The sequence below is a fragment of the Alligator sinensis genome, unplaced genomic scaffold, assembly GCF_000455745.1.
Source record: "Alligator sinensis unplaced genomic scaffold, ASM45574v1 scaffold337_1, whole genome shotgun sequence".
Taxonomy (NCBI): domain Eukaryota; kingdom Metazoa; phylum Chordata; order Crocodylia; family Alligatoridae; genus Alligator; species Alligator sinensis.
This window is the reverse complement of record NW_005841927.1, coordinates 1,043,840-1,056,057: the sequence shown is the minus strand read 5'-3', so window position 1 is coordinate 1,056,057 and position 12,218 is coordinate 1,043,840. Positions and strand designations below refer to the sequence as shown.

Here is a 12,218-nt window from a genome sequence, read left to right as displayed (position 1 = left end):
GCACGAGCAGAGGAGGTATATTCATCTTTGGTGATCTCTCCCTGTTTCCACTTTTTATGTGCTCCCCTTTTGTCCCTTAGGCTGCCCTGGATTTCTCTGGTCAGCCAAGGAAGCCTCCTGGCCCCTTTCCCCCTTTTGCCTCGCATCGGGATCGTCTTGCTTTGTGCCCGAAGGATCATTTCCTTAAGGCACAGCCACCCTTCCTGGGCTCCCATCACTTCAAAACTCCTACTTTGCAGTGCGTCCTTGACTAATCGCCTGAGTTAATTGAAATCAGCTTTCCTAAAGTCCAGCACTTTCACCCTACTAGTTACCTTACCCACTCGATGTCTTATGGTGAATTCTATTATTAGGTGATCACTGTCCCCCAGATGGCTACCGATCTGTAGGTCCCCAACCATGTCATCCCCCGTTGCCAGTACCAGTCCAGTAAGGCATTCCCCCTAGTGGGACCGTGGCGGCCGCCGTGCCCCTGCTTCACCTGTGGCGAGTTGGGGCGTGATGCCTGGTGCTGTGCCGGGGCCAACATTGTCTGGTACAGAGCTTAGCTCCTGGATTGTACCGGATGGTTTGGACAGGGCTAATCCTGCCTCAGGCCCAGGGGTCAGACATGGGGAGCTGCGGGCCCCTTTCAGCCTGAGGTCTCTAGGATTCAATGAAAAGCCAACAGGCCTTCGTTGGAAGGAGTTCAGCACCATCGGCAGGGCTGTGGGATAGCAGAGAAAAGACTAGCGTGATGGGTGGCACATCACGGCCGTTCAAATGCAGAAAGGGTCGTTAACACGGGTGGGATGCAGAGTAGAGAAGGGATCGGGGAGAGGACGTGTGCACCCCCCTGGATCCGCCCTGCCCGCAGCCTGGGGTAGGGCTCGGGGCCCCTGGCCCAGCAGGCTCCCCCAGCGGGGGCTGCTCCTTGGCTCTGTGCAGGGCCCAAAGCCAGCTGCCGTGGGGCAGGTTGTGCCCTATGGATGCTGCAGGACTGAGAGCCATCCTCTTGGGTGCTGGCATGCTCCGAGGGCTGGCAGGGCTGTGGTAGGGGGTCAGGGAATGGGCTACCACAGTGTCCCACTCCTGTCTGCAGCACCTCCGGCCCCAGCTCCCCCATTTCTGGCACAAGGCCCAGGGGAGATGCCAGTTGGTCACCCCAAGAGCTGAGGGGGGTTGGCCTTGGTATAGGATGGCCATGGGCACGTGCCGTGGCAGGGATGGGCTGATGTGCCCCCATGGCTAGCAATGGGCACTGGGGACCTCACTGCTTTTCCTGCCTCAGGTCTGGACGAGAGGCTGCAGCAGTATCCCTGGGAGGCATGGACCCTGACTGGGCAGGACTTGCTGTGCCTGTCCCACCGCAACCTGGAGAGCCTGGGCGTGCAGTGCATGGGCCACCAGGAGCTGCTGCTGGAGGCCGTGGAGCAGCTCTGTGCGCTGGTGAGTGCATGGCGGGAGGTGGAGCTGGAGCCAGGCCCCTTCCCCGAGCCTGTGCACAGAGCAGCGGGAGCTGGGAAGCCCCCCTGGCACCTGCCCTGTGTGCTTGCCCCTGGGGCTGCGAGAGCACTGGGGCTTGGGGACGGATGGCACAGGCGCTGGGTGGGTGTTGGCTGCAGCCAATGCTCCTGCTGGGACCAAAGCTGGAGGGTCCTGGCCACTGGGTCTTGGCAGGGTCAGATCGACACCACGTTTGGGGTCCGGAAGGAATTTCCCCCCTGGTCAGACTAGTTTGGACTGGGGTAGGGTTGTTTTCCTCTGCAGTGGGGGCACGGCCTCCACCTGGGGTCTCCCGAGCATGTGTTAACACCTTTGCAGCAGCAGGACATTGGCCATCGCGGTGCCCTGCTTTGCCCGTGGCAGGGTCGGGTGCGATGCCTGGAGCTGTCAGGGCTGACGGTAGTTTTGCGGAGAGGTTAGATGGGTTTGTCTGGGATGTTTTGGAGAGGGAAGATCCCGCTTCAGGCAGGGGTTGAACTGGATGTCACCTCCGGAGCAACCTCCCAGCCCACATCTCTATGAAACGGGAAGGACTGCCCCGGGGGCAACAGGGGCTGGACAGTGGCTCCCCCGAGAGTTACCCTGCATGGTGCGGTCTCTGCAGCTCCCAGCCCAGGCAGGGGCGGCTCCGACCTTCCCCCCCCTGAGACCCTCGGGGTTGTCCCTCTTTTTCCACCCCCGCTCCAGTACTACGAGCTGGAGACCACCAACCTGCGAACACTGACAATGAAGCTGCGGCGGGTGGCTCGGACCATCCAGGCCCTCGTCCTGAGCAGCCAGAGGGTGACCGCCTATGCTGGGGACGCGGCCGAGCCCCCCTGTCTGGACCTCCTGACCAGCGTGGTGGAGCTGGTCGGCGCAGCTAAGGGGCTCTTCTCGTGGCTCAACAGGTACCGACCAGCTCCCCCCGTTGTGGGGGGAGGCCTGGGCCAGGCGAGGGAGGGTCTGTGTGCTGAGAGCGGCTGGGGGCCAAGCTGTGGGCACCCCTGTGAGGAGAAGGAAGGGTGGGGAACGTGGCATGGGCTGTGCCCCATTTCCCCCCAACCTTGCCGGTGTTGTCTCGCCATGCCCTCTGTTTTTGGGGCACCGTGCCTGCTAGCTCAGGCCTGATGTAGCCGCGTGGGGGATTTCTTGCAGCCTTGAGGGCTCCGTGCCCAGAATGCATGGGCCAGGGCAGGCCCGGTGCCCCCTGGCCAGGCACTTCAGCCTTGCCCTGGAGGGCTGGGGTGCCACGGCTGCGGCTGCTGCACACGGCGCTGTGGGATCCCAGGTTGGCCTGGCACTCCCAGCGTGCTTCAGACGGGTCCTGCTCACTCCTCCCCTCGCAGGTACCTCTTCACCCACCTGCACGACTATTCCTCCAGCCGGGACATCATCCCCCTCTGCGCGGAGCTGGCCGAGGCCGTTCGAAAGGTGAGGGCGCGGGGCTGACAGTGCACCCAAGCTGGCAGGAGTTCCCCAGCTGAGAGTCCCTGATCTGGACCTCCCCCAGAGCAGCCCGTGGGGTATCTGGAGACACCCGTGATGGGTCTGGGTCACAGTCCCATGGCACAGACTTCCCAGGAAGCATTTACAAGCTTACCCTGGAGCAGAGCCCGGTGTCCCGACCCCTTGGTCTTGGGAATGGCTTTGGCTTCCAGCGAGGTGGTGATGCTGGCGAGGAGCCCAGAGGAGTGGGGGACAGCCAGGAGGAAGGGGCTGGGGACTGGGCCGTAGTCAACCGAGGGAAGGGAAGGGACTGGAGAACTGCAGAGGAGGGAAGCCGGATGCGGGAGATAAACAGGCGGAAAGAGGGGCGGGCGGGTGGGGAGAGAAGCCGTGGTTCTTTAAATAACCTTGTGAATCATGCTCTGGGATCGGGCTTGGGGCTGGGGCAGCTCGGCTTTCAGTGAGGCAGGAGCGCGCCCAGCCGAGGCCCGCGGAGCGAAGGAGGCTCCGGTACCCCGGGCGTCCAAGGGGGCAGGAGGCTTCGCGGAGGTTCGGGAAGCCCAGGAGGGGAGGGAGCGAGCAGTCTGGCGGGAGCTGCAGACTGAGGACTCTGGGGAGGCATCTGTGGCTTGGGAAAGGGGCCTGGAGGGAGCAGGTCTGGACCCACCGGTCACCTCTGGTGTGTAGCCACGTCCCGTTCAGGCAGTGGAAGGGAAGGCGATCCCCAGGCTGCCCTGGCTTGCTTTTCTCTAGGGGCTGAGTTGTGCCCCTGGGAGGGCTGGGGGAGGATTCCTTCCTCGTCTGGGATCCAGCCCTCGGGGTCACCTTGCGTGGGAGCAGGACTTGCCTGGCACCTTGTACCCGGGCAGACCCACCTGCACAGGGGAAAGCCTTCATCCCAGGGCAGAGCTGGGTGGAGGGAGCTGTGGAGGGTCCTCCCTGAGGAGGCGTGGGCTTTCCCCTTTTTGCTTGAGTCCCTCATCTCCTAGGGCAGAGCTTTCCAAACTTTTCATGTTGGTGACACACTTTTTAGACATGCATCATTTCGCGACACAGTAACGGGGAGGGGCCGAGGGAAGCAGACGCGAGTAAAGGAGCTCCGCGGTGCCCTTCCGCAAAATTTTCTGCATTTCGCGCGACTCGCCTACACACTGCCGCCGACACACTAATGTGTCGCGGCACACAGTTTGGAAAGCTCTGTCCTAGGGAAAGGCAGGGGCTTGCCATTTAGCCCCAGGCCTGATCTGGAGCCCCAGGGAGTCAGGCCTGTGCTGGGAGGAGTTTCTCCGACAGCTCCTCTGCTGCCGGCAGGACCAGGCACGGGCAACCCTGCTGCCTCCAGGGGTAGGGATTTAGGTGCCAGCGGGGCTGTGGGTGAACAGCAGAGATTAGACCACCTGTTGGCACAGCCCAGGGCCAGGAGCCAGCCTGTGCCTGTCTGGCATTGCCTGTGCCCTCGGGGCTGGGGGGCATGGGATTACCCCGTCCTCCCTCCCTCGCACGCTGGCTCCAGGGGAGCATGGGGCTAGTCGGGCACCTGCAGCCGTGGTGTGCGGGAGGATGAGCGAGGTCCCCAGACCTTGAAGGGAGCAGGGATTGGTGCAATGCCGGTCCCTGTCCTGGAGCCGGATCAGGCGGTGGGGTGAGTCCAACTGTAGGTGCAGTGAAATCTTCATTCCCACGAGTGTCTGGAGCCTGCCAGGGTGCTGGGTGTGCCTTACACATGGCAAGTCCCAGCTCTGGTTCCCATGGTGGCGTGCCTGGGGGACTGGGAAGAATTCCCAGTCCAGGAATGACCAGGGAGGCCGGCCCAGTTGGAGATGGCTCCAAGCTGCTGGGCTCTGGGCCAAGGCTCAGTTGGGAAGGAAGCAGTCAGCCTAATTGCTCCTGTCCTTGCAGGACTGCAGAGTGTCCGAGAGAGAGAGCCAGGTTCTGTTGATCGTAAGTACAGCCCCGGGCACGGGGGCCGAGCAGATCTAGGCAGGGGTGAGGGGGTGTCTGATGTCTCTGGGGGCTGCTCCTGCCCGGCTGCAGAAGCTGGGTGACCCTGTCCCGTCGTCCAGTGCAGGCACGTCGTGGGGATCTGCGAGAACATCCTGAGCTGCAGCCCCACGTCTCTCCTGGACCGGACGGCCGTGCTGGAGAGCGTGGAGCTGCAGCCGGCGCTGCCCGACGACAGTCTGGTGAGTCGGCTCCTCCGTCTCTTCCCCCTGAGATCAGAGGCCGCCTCGGCAGCTGGTCTGACGGTCCCAAACCCCGTGCGTGTCCGTCTCCGCAGGGCATCGAGATCAAGTCCACCAGCTCCGGCCTTCACTTCATCTCGGGAACCGCCAGCGAGGTGAGCGAGCAGAAGCAGAGACTCGGGGGTGGAGGCAGCATCGGACCCAGCCTGGCTGGTCCCTCCGTGCAGGGAGCGAGGGTGTAACGCACAGCTAGAGTCGTCCCCCCGCATCCTCCCACCTCGCATGGTCCCAGCTGCGACCTGGCAGGCCGGGTCCCCTGGGCTTATTAGCACCTAATCCCTCTCCCTGAGCCAGAAGGAGAGCACGGCCTGACTGAGACCTTGCTGCAGCCGCAGACGAGATGAGCTGCACGGTGCCCCCCCAGCCCAGCCTGCCCTTCCCTTCCCCCCTGGGCTGCAGCAGGCAGCTCCAGCCGGCCCCTTCCTTCATTCCTCTCCTGCCTGCGATGAGCTGCATTGCCCAAAAGGTCAGGCCAGTGGGTTAATAGTTAATCCCTCTTCCCCTCGAGCTTACGCCAGTGAGAAATCTCCTTAGGCCTGATTAGGCTGCGGTGCAAGTGGCTCTGGATCCCCCTGGCTCTTGAGTCTTGCCCTTGTCTCTCTTCTAGTCTCCAGCCGAGCACTGCAGCCAGATCCTGCCGGGGGATGAGCTAGTGCAAGTGGACGACCAGGTGGTGGTAAGTGCACGCGCCTCCCGGCTGCGTGGGGGCTACCCCGGGTCGGGCAGCCGGGTCTGGGTGGGCGACCGCAGGCGGGTGGTGAATCTGCGTCTGCATCGAAGCAGCCAAGAGTTGGCGCAGGGTGTGGGCGAGGCTAGTGGGTCCGACGGGGGGTTGGGGTCTGTCCAGCCGGGAGGGCTGCTCCGCCTTGGATGGGTGCCATCTCCCTGGTTGGGCTTGTTCTGCGCAAGGCACCTCTGAGTAGGAGATGGGATCAGGCTGCTTCTGGCCCCTGCTCCAGGCCTCGTGAAATAGGGGTCACACCAGCTCCCTCTTCGTAGAGCCCTCCAGGAGCCTGGGGGGAAGGTGCCAAGGGCTGTGACTTCCTCTCTACCCAAGACCTGGGGGGGTCCCATGGGGCAAGGAGCCTGGATCCGCTCTGCTGCCGGGCTCAGTATTACTGGCAGATCTCTGGCTTCTACAGCGGCTGGGGCTGGCTCTCTTCCTGGGTCCTTGGGTGGGGAAATGAACTTCACAAGGTTGCTCCGGAGCCTCTGCGCTCTCTCCCCACCTCTGTCCCCAGCGCAGGCACAGCTTTTATCAGACTAGCTGTGTAGTCGAGAGAGACAAGATGAGCTTTGGGGCACGCAATGCCCTTTCTCAGGCCTGGGAGAGGAGCAGACGGGGCCTGAGCAGAATACCAGGGAGGCCGGTTACTGTTTAACTTCTGCGTAAACGGAAACAGTCCTTTGAAGAAGGGGAAGATGGGTCGAGGGAAAGACGCCACAATGCACATTTTTGGTTCTGGCCTGGGGGTGCGGCTGCAGCTCCATCCCCTTCCTCTTCGGGCACAAGACACAGGCTGCAGCCGGGAGGGAGAGGGAATGGGAGGCTGATTTTTATTATTTTGCAGCTCTTCCCTTGGAGAATGACTATCAGGGACTCAGCTGAGCTCTCCACCTGCTTTACAAACAGTAGATAAGAGCTCCATAAACTACCCAGCGGAGGCAGGATTGGCCTCCCTAGCACAGGGCTCCCGGGCCAGGGGCAATGGCCGGTCCCGGAGCAGGCTGGGGTGTTGCTGTTCCCTGGGGAGAAATGCTGACTCTAGAGCGGGGCGCCAAGTTAAAACAGTGTCGGCCCAGGATGCTGCCTTGCGGGAGCTGCAGCTTGGATGCCTCTGGCTTCCCCTTCTCCTGGCAGCCTACATCTCCCAGGGTGCACCATGGTCTTGGGAGCCATTGCATCTTGGGAGATGTAGTCCAGCCAGGCACCCAGCCCAGGGGAGGAGGATGGGGGCACGGGGCAGCTGCATTACAGCACTGCAGTGGCCTCACTACCTGGTCCTGCTCGGGACAACCCCTGTCTGGTGCCCCCCGTGAAGGAGACGGGGCCACGTCCCGTGGTTCTGATGGCTCTGGATACCCTCGCGCGGCGTGGATCTGTGCCGGGATCCCCATCAGCTGGTTGACTTGGGTGTACAGGATGAGCAATGACTCATGGTCCAGAGTCACCCGGGTCCCGGGGTGGTCTCGCTCCAGAGCCATCTGGGTCTGGTGAGGCCACTGTCCTGACCGGCTGGCCCACCTGGGCATCCAAAATTATCTCTGGATGCCCCTGCGAGGGGCTGGAACGGAGCAGGATGACTGGGACCTCCTGTTGCAAGCAGCTGGCCGAGAAGCTGGTGTGGGAGCGGACCTTGTGCAGGCAACTGGCCCTGACCCGCTAACTCCCATGCAGGTGGGCTGGACCCGGGTGAATCTGGCTAAGAAACTCCTCGAAAAGCCGAGCCAGGTGACTTTGGTGCTGAAGAGGATCCCCCTTAGCTTCCTGGGGTCCCCCAGGTCTCCTCCATACCAGGTGAGTGGGGCCAGAAGCCCCCGCATCCACAGCCAGAGAACCCAGGTTTCAGTCACTGGGCCACGTTGGCAGTGACTGGCCCGGCCCGGCCCAGCCCAGCCCAGCCCAGCCGGGTGCTGTGACGCTATGAAGCACCTGGAGGTTTGCAGCTGGTTTGATGCTCAGATGCTGCCGGGTCAATGCTGCAAGAGCCCTAGCGAGGCACCAGCACCACTGGGGCGGGGGGGTCGTGGCAATGCAGCACGTGGCAGGGAGCTCACTCACCACTGGCTCTTTGCAGGCCCTGGAAAGCTTCTCCGACGCGGCAGACTCTTGGGGCTCCAAAAGCAATGACTCCCCCGGCACCCCGGTCTGCCTGCCCTGCAGGTAAGAGCCTAGAACTGGTGTCTGAAAGGGCGTCATGCTGCTGGCTCCAGGGCATCGAGCACGCGAGGACGAGTTTGCGTCTAGCAGCGGGTTCTGCCGTCTTTGCGTGTTCTCCTGCCCCCTGGGAAGCTACAGAGCTTGGAGCCTAACAGGTGCTAGAGGCGTATTGTGCTGATGCCTCCCCTGGCCCCACTCGGCCGATGGGTGGTCGGCCCCCTTTGCGCTGTTGACCAGAGCGCCCCAGGGAGTAACTAGGAATAATGGGTGCAAACTAGTGGAGAGTAGATTTAGGTTAGACATTAGGAAGACATTTTTCACAGTAAGGGTGGCCAGGATCTGGAATGGGCTCCCAAGAGAGGTGGTGCTATCACCTAATTTGGAGGTCTTCAAGAGGAGGCTTGATAGTCACCCGGCTGGGGTCATCTGACCTCAGTTCTTTCCTGCCAGGGGCAGGGGGTCAGACACAATGACCCTTTGTGATCCCTTCTGACTCTATCATCTATGAATCTATGGAAACCCTTATTGTGGCAGTGCCCCCGGGTCCTGGGCTCACTGGCAAGGAGCAGCCCCACACGTTCCTCAGGTTCCTGCCACGTGGCCCGGCTTTATGTGGACCTTCCTGTTTCTTTGGCACTGTTCCCTTTGCGACCAGGGGACGCTCCGTGTGTGGGATGCTTCTGCAGAACCCGCCGTGGTCTGCGGGGCAGAGGCAGGAGTTCCTGCGGAGTCACTTAGCATCCCAGCAAGCAAGTGCCTGAGCTCGATGGCCAGCTCCCCCTCGCATCCCTGCAGCCAGGGCTGGTGGGGCGGCGCGATCCTGGTTAATAGCAAACGCACCGAGGGGCAGCTGTGCCTGGTGAGAGCTGTTCAAAGGCTCCTTCTCTCCTCAAGCGTGACGGCCGACCAGGAGCCGGGGCCAGACTCTGCGCCGGGAACCACTGCTGACGACGAGGAAGGGCTGGCCCTGCCCCACCCGGAAGAGGACGCAGGGGACCTTGTCGGGGGCCCAGGTGAGGAAGGTAGGAACAAGGTGCCGCTCCGGGCTGGATCAAAGGCTTCCCCTGTTGGGGTTCACCACCTGCAGTACCCTGCACGCGGCAACGGGGCAACTGGTGGGCAGAGCCCGCGGCCGACTCGGCTCGTCCCTGCCGGGCCTGTGTTGTGCCGCTGACGTAGGTAGCGACGGGGCCGGTGGGAGCTGCACCCGGGATGGGGATGGGGATGCTGCTTCTGTCTGACTCAGCTGGTGCGACTTACCGCACCGTGGGGCACTTGGCAAGGCCCCCCAAGCTCCAGGCTCCATTTCGTGCCTGTCTTGCAAAGCTGGAGCTGGCCCAGGGGCTCTGGGAAGACCCTATGCTGTGTGGGACGAGGGGCATGGCCCACGGGTGTCCCCCGTGGTGGGGTCCTAATGGGAAAGGAGGGTGGGGACACGTGCTCAGATTGGAGCAATTCAGCATGGCTGCTGTTCTCCACCTCTGGCGCTCCGGCCTGGAGCCCTGGGGTCAATGGCATGTGCTTTATAGTGCAGGCTCTGGTGCCATGCCAGCTTCCCCGAGCAGGTAACCTGGCCCATTGCCCCAGCGCGATGTCCCAGGAGCTGCCTGGCTCTATCTTGACGGCTTGGTCTTTGCAGGAACATCTGTGGCAGAGAGCACAGCTGTGGGGACGGACCTGGAGGGTCCCCTCTCCCCAGCCAGACCCAGCACTTTGGCCCTGGACCTGGGGCCACCTGGATCCCCAGGGAACAGAAGTGGAGGCAGGAGTCCGGGCCTCGAACCCTCTGACAAGCCAAGCCAGGTGAGAGCGGAGAGGCTCTTGGTTTCTTTGGAGAGAGAAGGCCAAAGGAGCGTGCAGGGGGACCCTGTCCTCAGGTCTGCTGAGGGGCTGAGATGCTGGGCCTGAGCTGCCAAAGGCCTTGGGGCCGGGAGCAGTGTGCGGACAGGTGGAGAAGTGGAGCCTCTGGTCCCAGCTCTGAGACCAAGCAGCTCCACTAAGAAATACAAGCCTGTCCATGCAGTGGCTGGTGTCTCTGAGGGAGATGTCGGGAAAGGGGGGCTATGCGAGAGGCATCTAACCGGTGGAACTCACCGCTGCAGGGCGACTGAGGCAGGCTGGAACAGGAGTCCTGTCCCGTCGCTTTGGGGTGGGTTTCCAGATACTCTTGAGCAAGAGGCCAGTGCTGGGGAGAGCCCTGCTGCCCCCCTGCCCGGGTCTACGGCACAGATACCTTGAAGGTGCCTTTCATGGCCAGGGTGCATCTACCCACATGTCCCCTCTGTCCCCCGCAGGGCAGCCCGGAGGGTCGCCGCAAGCAGAAAGGTGAGTGGCGCCGTCCTCCCCTCGGGGGCTGGAGGGGAGATACCTTCCCAGGCTCCAGCGTGACCAGGAGACTGGGCTTCTCCCCCCTGCCTGCCACGCTGAGCTGTGTCCTGGGGCCTGCCTGGGTCTGAGCTACGTGGCCAGGAGCAGGGAAAGGGAGGGCAAGGGCTGGGATTCCCCAGTGCCCTGTCTGGCTGGAAGACCCCGCTCAGAGTACCGCAGCTCTTTCCCCTTCTTCCAGCTCGGGGCTCCCATCTGGGACAGTCTGGGAGTGGGTCTTGAAATGGGGGCCACGTCCCTGCAGGGACTAGGCTGAGGACTAGCAAACTGATTACCTTTTCCTGTTGCACGTGACTGGAGCATTGATGGCAGGGTGGTCACACAAGCCCCATCCCATCCCCCCGCCCCTCCCCAAATGATGACCTTCCTACATAGCCGCTGAGCCAGGGGACGGGGGCACAGCTGACCAGGTAGCCCCATCCTAGACGCTCCCCTCTCCCTCCCGTGCGCAGGAGTGGCGACCAGGCTGAGCCGCCGGCGGGTCTCGTGCCGGGACCTGGGCCGGGTGGACTGTGACGGCTGGCTCCTGAAGAAGAAGGACCACGCAGGCTTCATGGCCCAGAAGTGGAAGCGGTGCTGGTTCGTGCTCAAGGGCCATGCACTCTACTGGTACAACCACCCCCAGGTGAGTCGGGGTTGGGGAGGGAGGCAGGGGCACGGAGAGATGAGTTACAGCTCCCTGTGCCCTGACCTCATGGGATGCCTGGACCCGCAGGCAGCTTGGGAGGCATCTATGTTCCTGGCTGCAGTCCTCCCCCCTGGCAGTCCCACTTGGGCCATAGACACAAGTGACTTGGTGGCACATGCTCAGAGGTGACACAGAGAGAGCAGGGAGCAAATATAACAGGCTTGGGAAGAGGTGCATATTGCAGCAGCCTTGACAAGCAATTCTTGCCCCCTACGTCCTGTTCCTCTGGCTCCACCGCCCCCATCTTGAGGACGCTATGACAGTCCTTGAACACTTGAATCTTTGATGGCCCGTGGCCGTGGAGATCCATGCAGCGTCCCACAGCTCAACAGATCTTGCTTCTTCCTGCAAACGACAGCGGGCAAAGCCGTGCCTGATGCATCTGTTGTATCCTCCTCACAGGACGAGAAAGCTGCGGGCCTGATCAATGTGGCCACTTACAACTTGGAAAGCACGAGGGAGCTGAAAAAAAAATAGTGAGTTGGGGAGATGGGGGGCAAGAGGCCTGGTTTGCTGGGGACAAACCTCCACCTGGCAAGGAGCGTGGGTGGCACCTCTCAGTCGCTGGCACTGGTGACATGGCTGCAGTTTGTGCCAAGCTATAGCAGAAGCCCCACTCCTGGATATACTCCAAGCCCAGTTTCTCCAGCAGGAGCTAAGCATGGGTGGACCCAGGGTGTTGAAAAGGGAGGTGCACGTGGTGAGGTGCACCCTCCCCATATACAGCAACACGTATTTTTCTTCAGATAGAAAGAAACTAGAAGCTTCACTAATATACCAGGGCCCCTGGGCTCCACTATTGAGTTTAAGATCGGAACAAAAACAAGTATAACTTTATTGGAACGAGGGTAAAAGCAGCCGGCGGGTCTGTGAAATAGGAGCTCTGTGACCAGGATCAGCTCACAGACAGCAGAACGGCAGAAGAAAGGGCAGCTCGATTCGTGGAATATCAGTGCTATTACGAAGCAGAGGGGGTCCTTAACGCCTGCGGGATGAAGAGTTTAGAAGGAATTGGGTAGATGAGGATGAGCTGTGAAGTCCCTCACTGCTGCCTGAATGAAATGCTGCGGCCCCTGCCAGGCACTTGGTTTTAAACTGTGGGTGCAGC

The 12,218-nt window shown here is 61.9% G+C and overlaps 1 protein-coding gene across 3 annotated transcripts in view; it reads left to right on the top strand.

Moving 5' to 3' along the window:
- CNKSR1 (connector enhancer of kinase suppressor of Ras 1) overlaps nt 1-12,218 on the top strand; it is a 23,708-nt gene that overhangs the window by 8,311 nt on the left and 3,179 nt on the right. The window contains exons 2-15 of one of the 3 annotated variants that reach the window (XM_014517796.1): nt 1,271-1,428; nt 2,173-2,375; nt 2,814-2,898; nt 4,813-4,854; nt 4,977-5,096; nt 5,192-5,251; nt 5,764-5,832; nt 7,555-7,674; nt 7,955-8,040; nt 8,932-9,059; nt 9,677-9,840; nt 10,332-10,362; nt 10,875-11,047; nt 11,513-11,586. In XM_014517796.1, the coding sequence (XP_014373282.1) occupies nt 1,271-1,428; nt 2,173-2,375; nt 2,814-2,898; nt 4,813-4,854; nt 4,977-5,096; nt 5,192-5,251; nt 5,764-5,832; nt 7,555-7,674; nt 7,955-8,040; nt 8,932-9,059; nt 9,677-9,840; nt 10,332-10,362; nt 10,875-11,047; nt 11,513-11,586 (1,513 nt within the window). Of the gene's footprint in view, nt 1-1,181; nt 1,429-2,172; nt 2,376-2,813; nt 2,899-4,812; nt 4,855-4,976; nt 5,097-5,191; nt 5,252-5,763; nt 5,833-7,554; nt 7,675-7,954; nt 8,041-8,931; nt 9,060-9,676; nt 9,841-10,331; nt 10,363-10,874; nt 11,048-11,512; nt 11,587-12,218 lie in introns of those variants that run through there. The other 2 variants (XM_025198696.1, XM_025198695.1) reach the window with 2 other exon arrangements.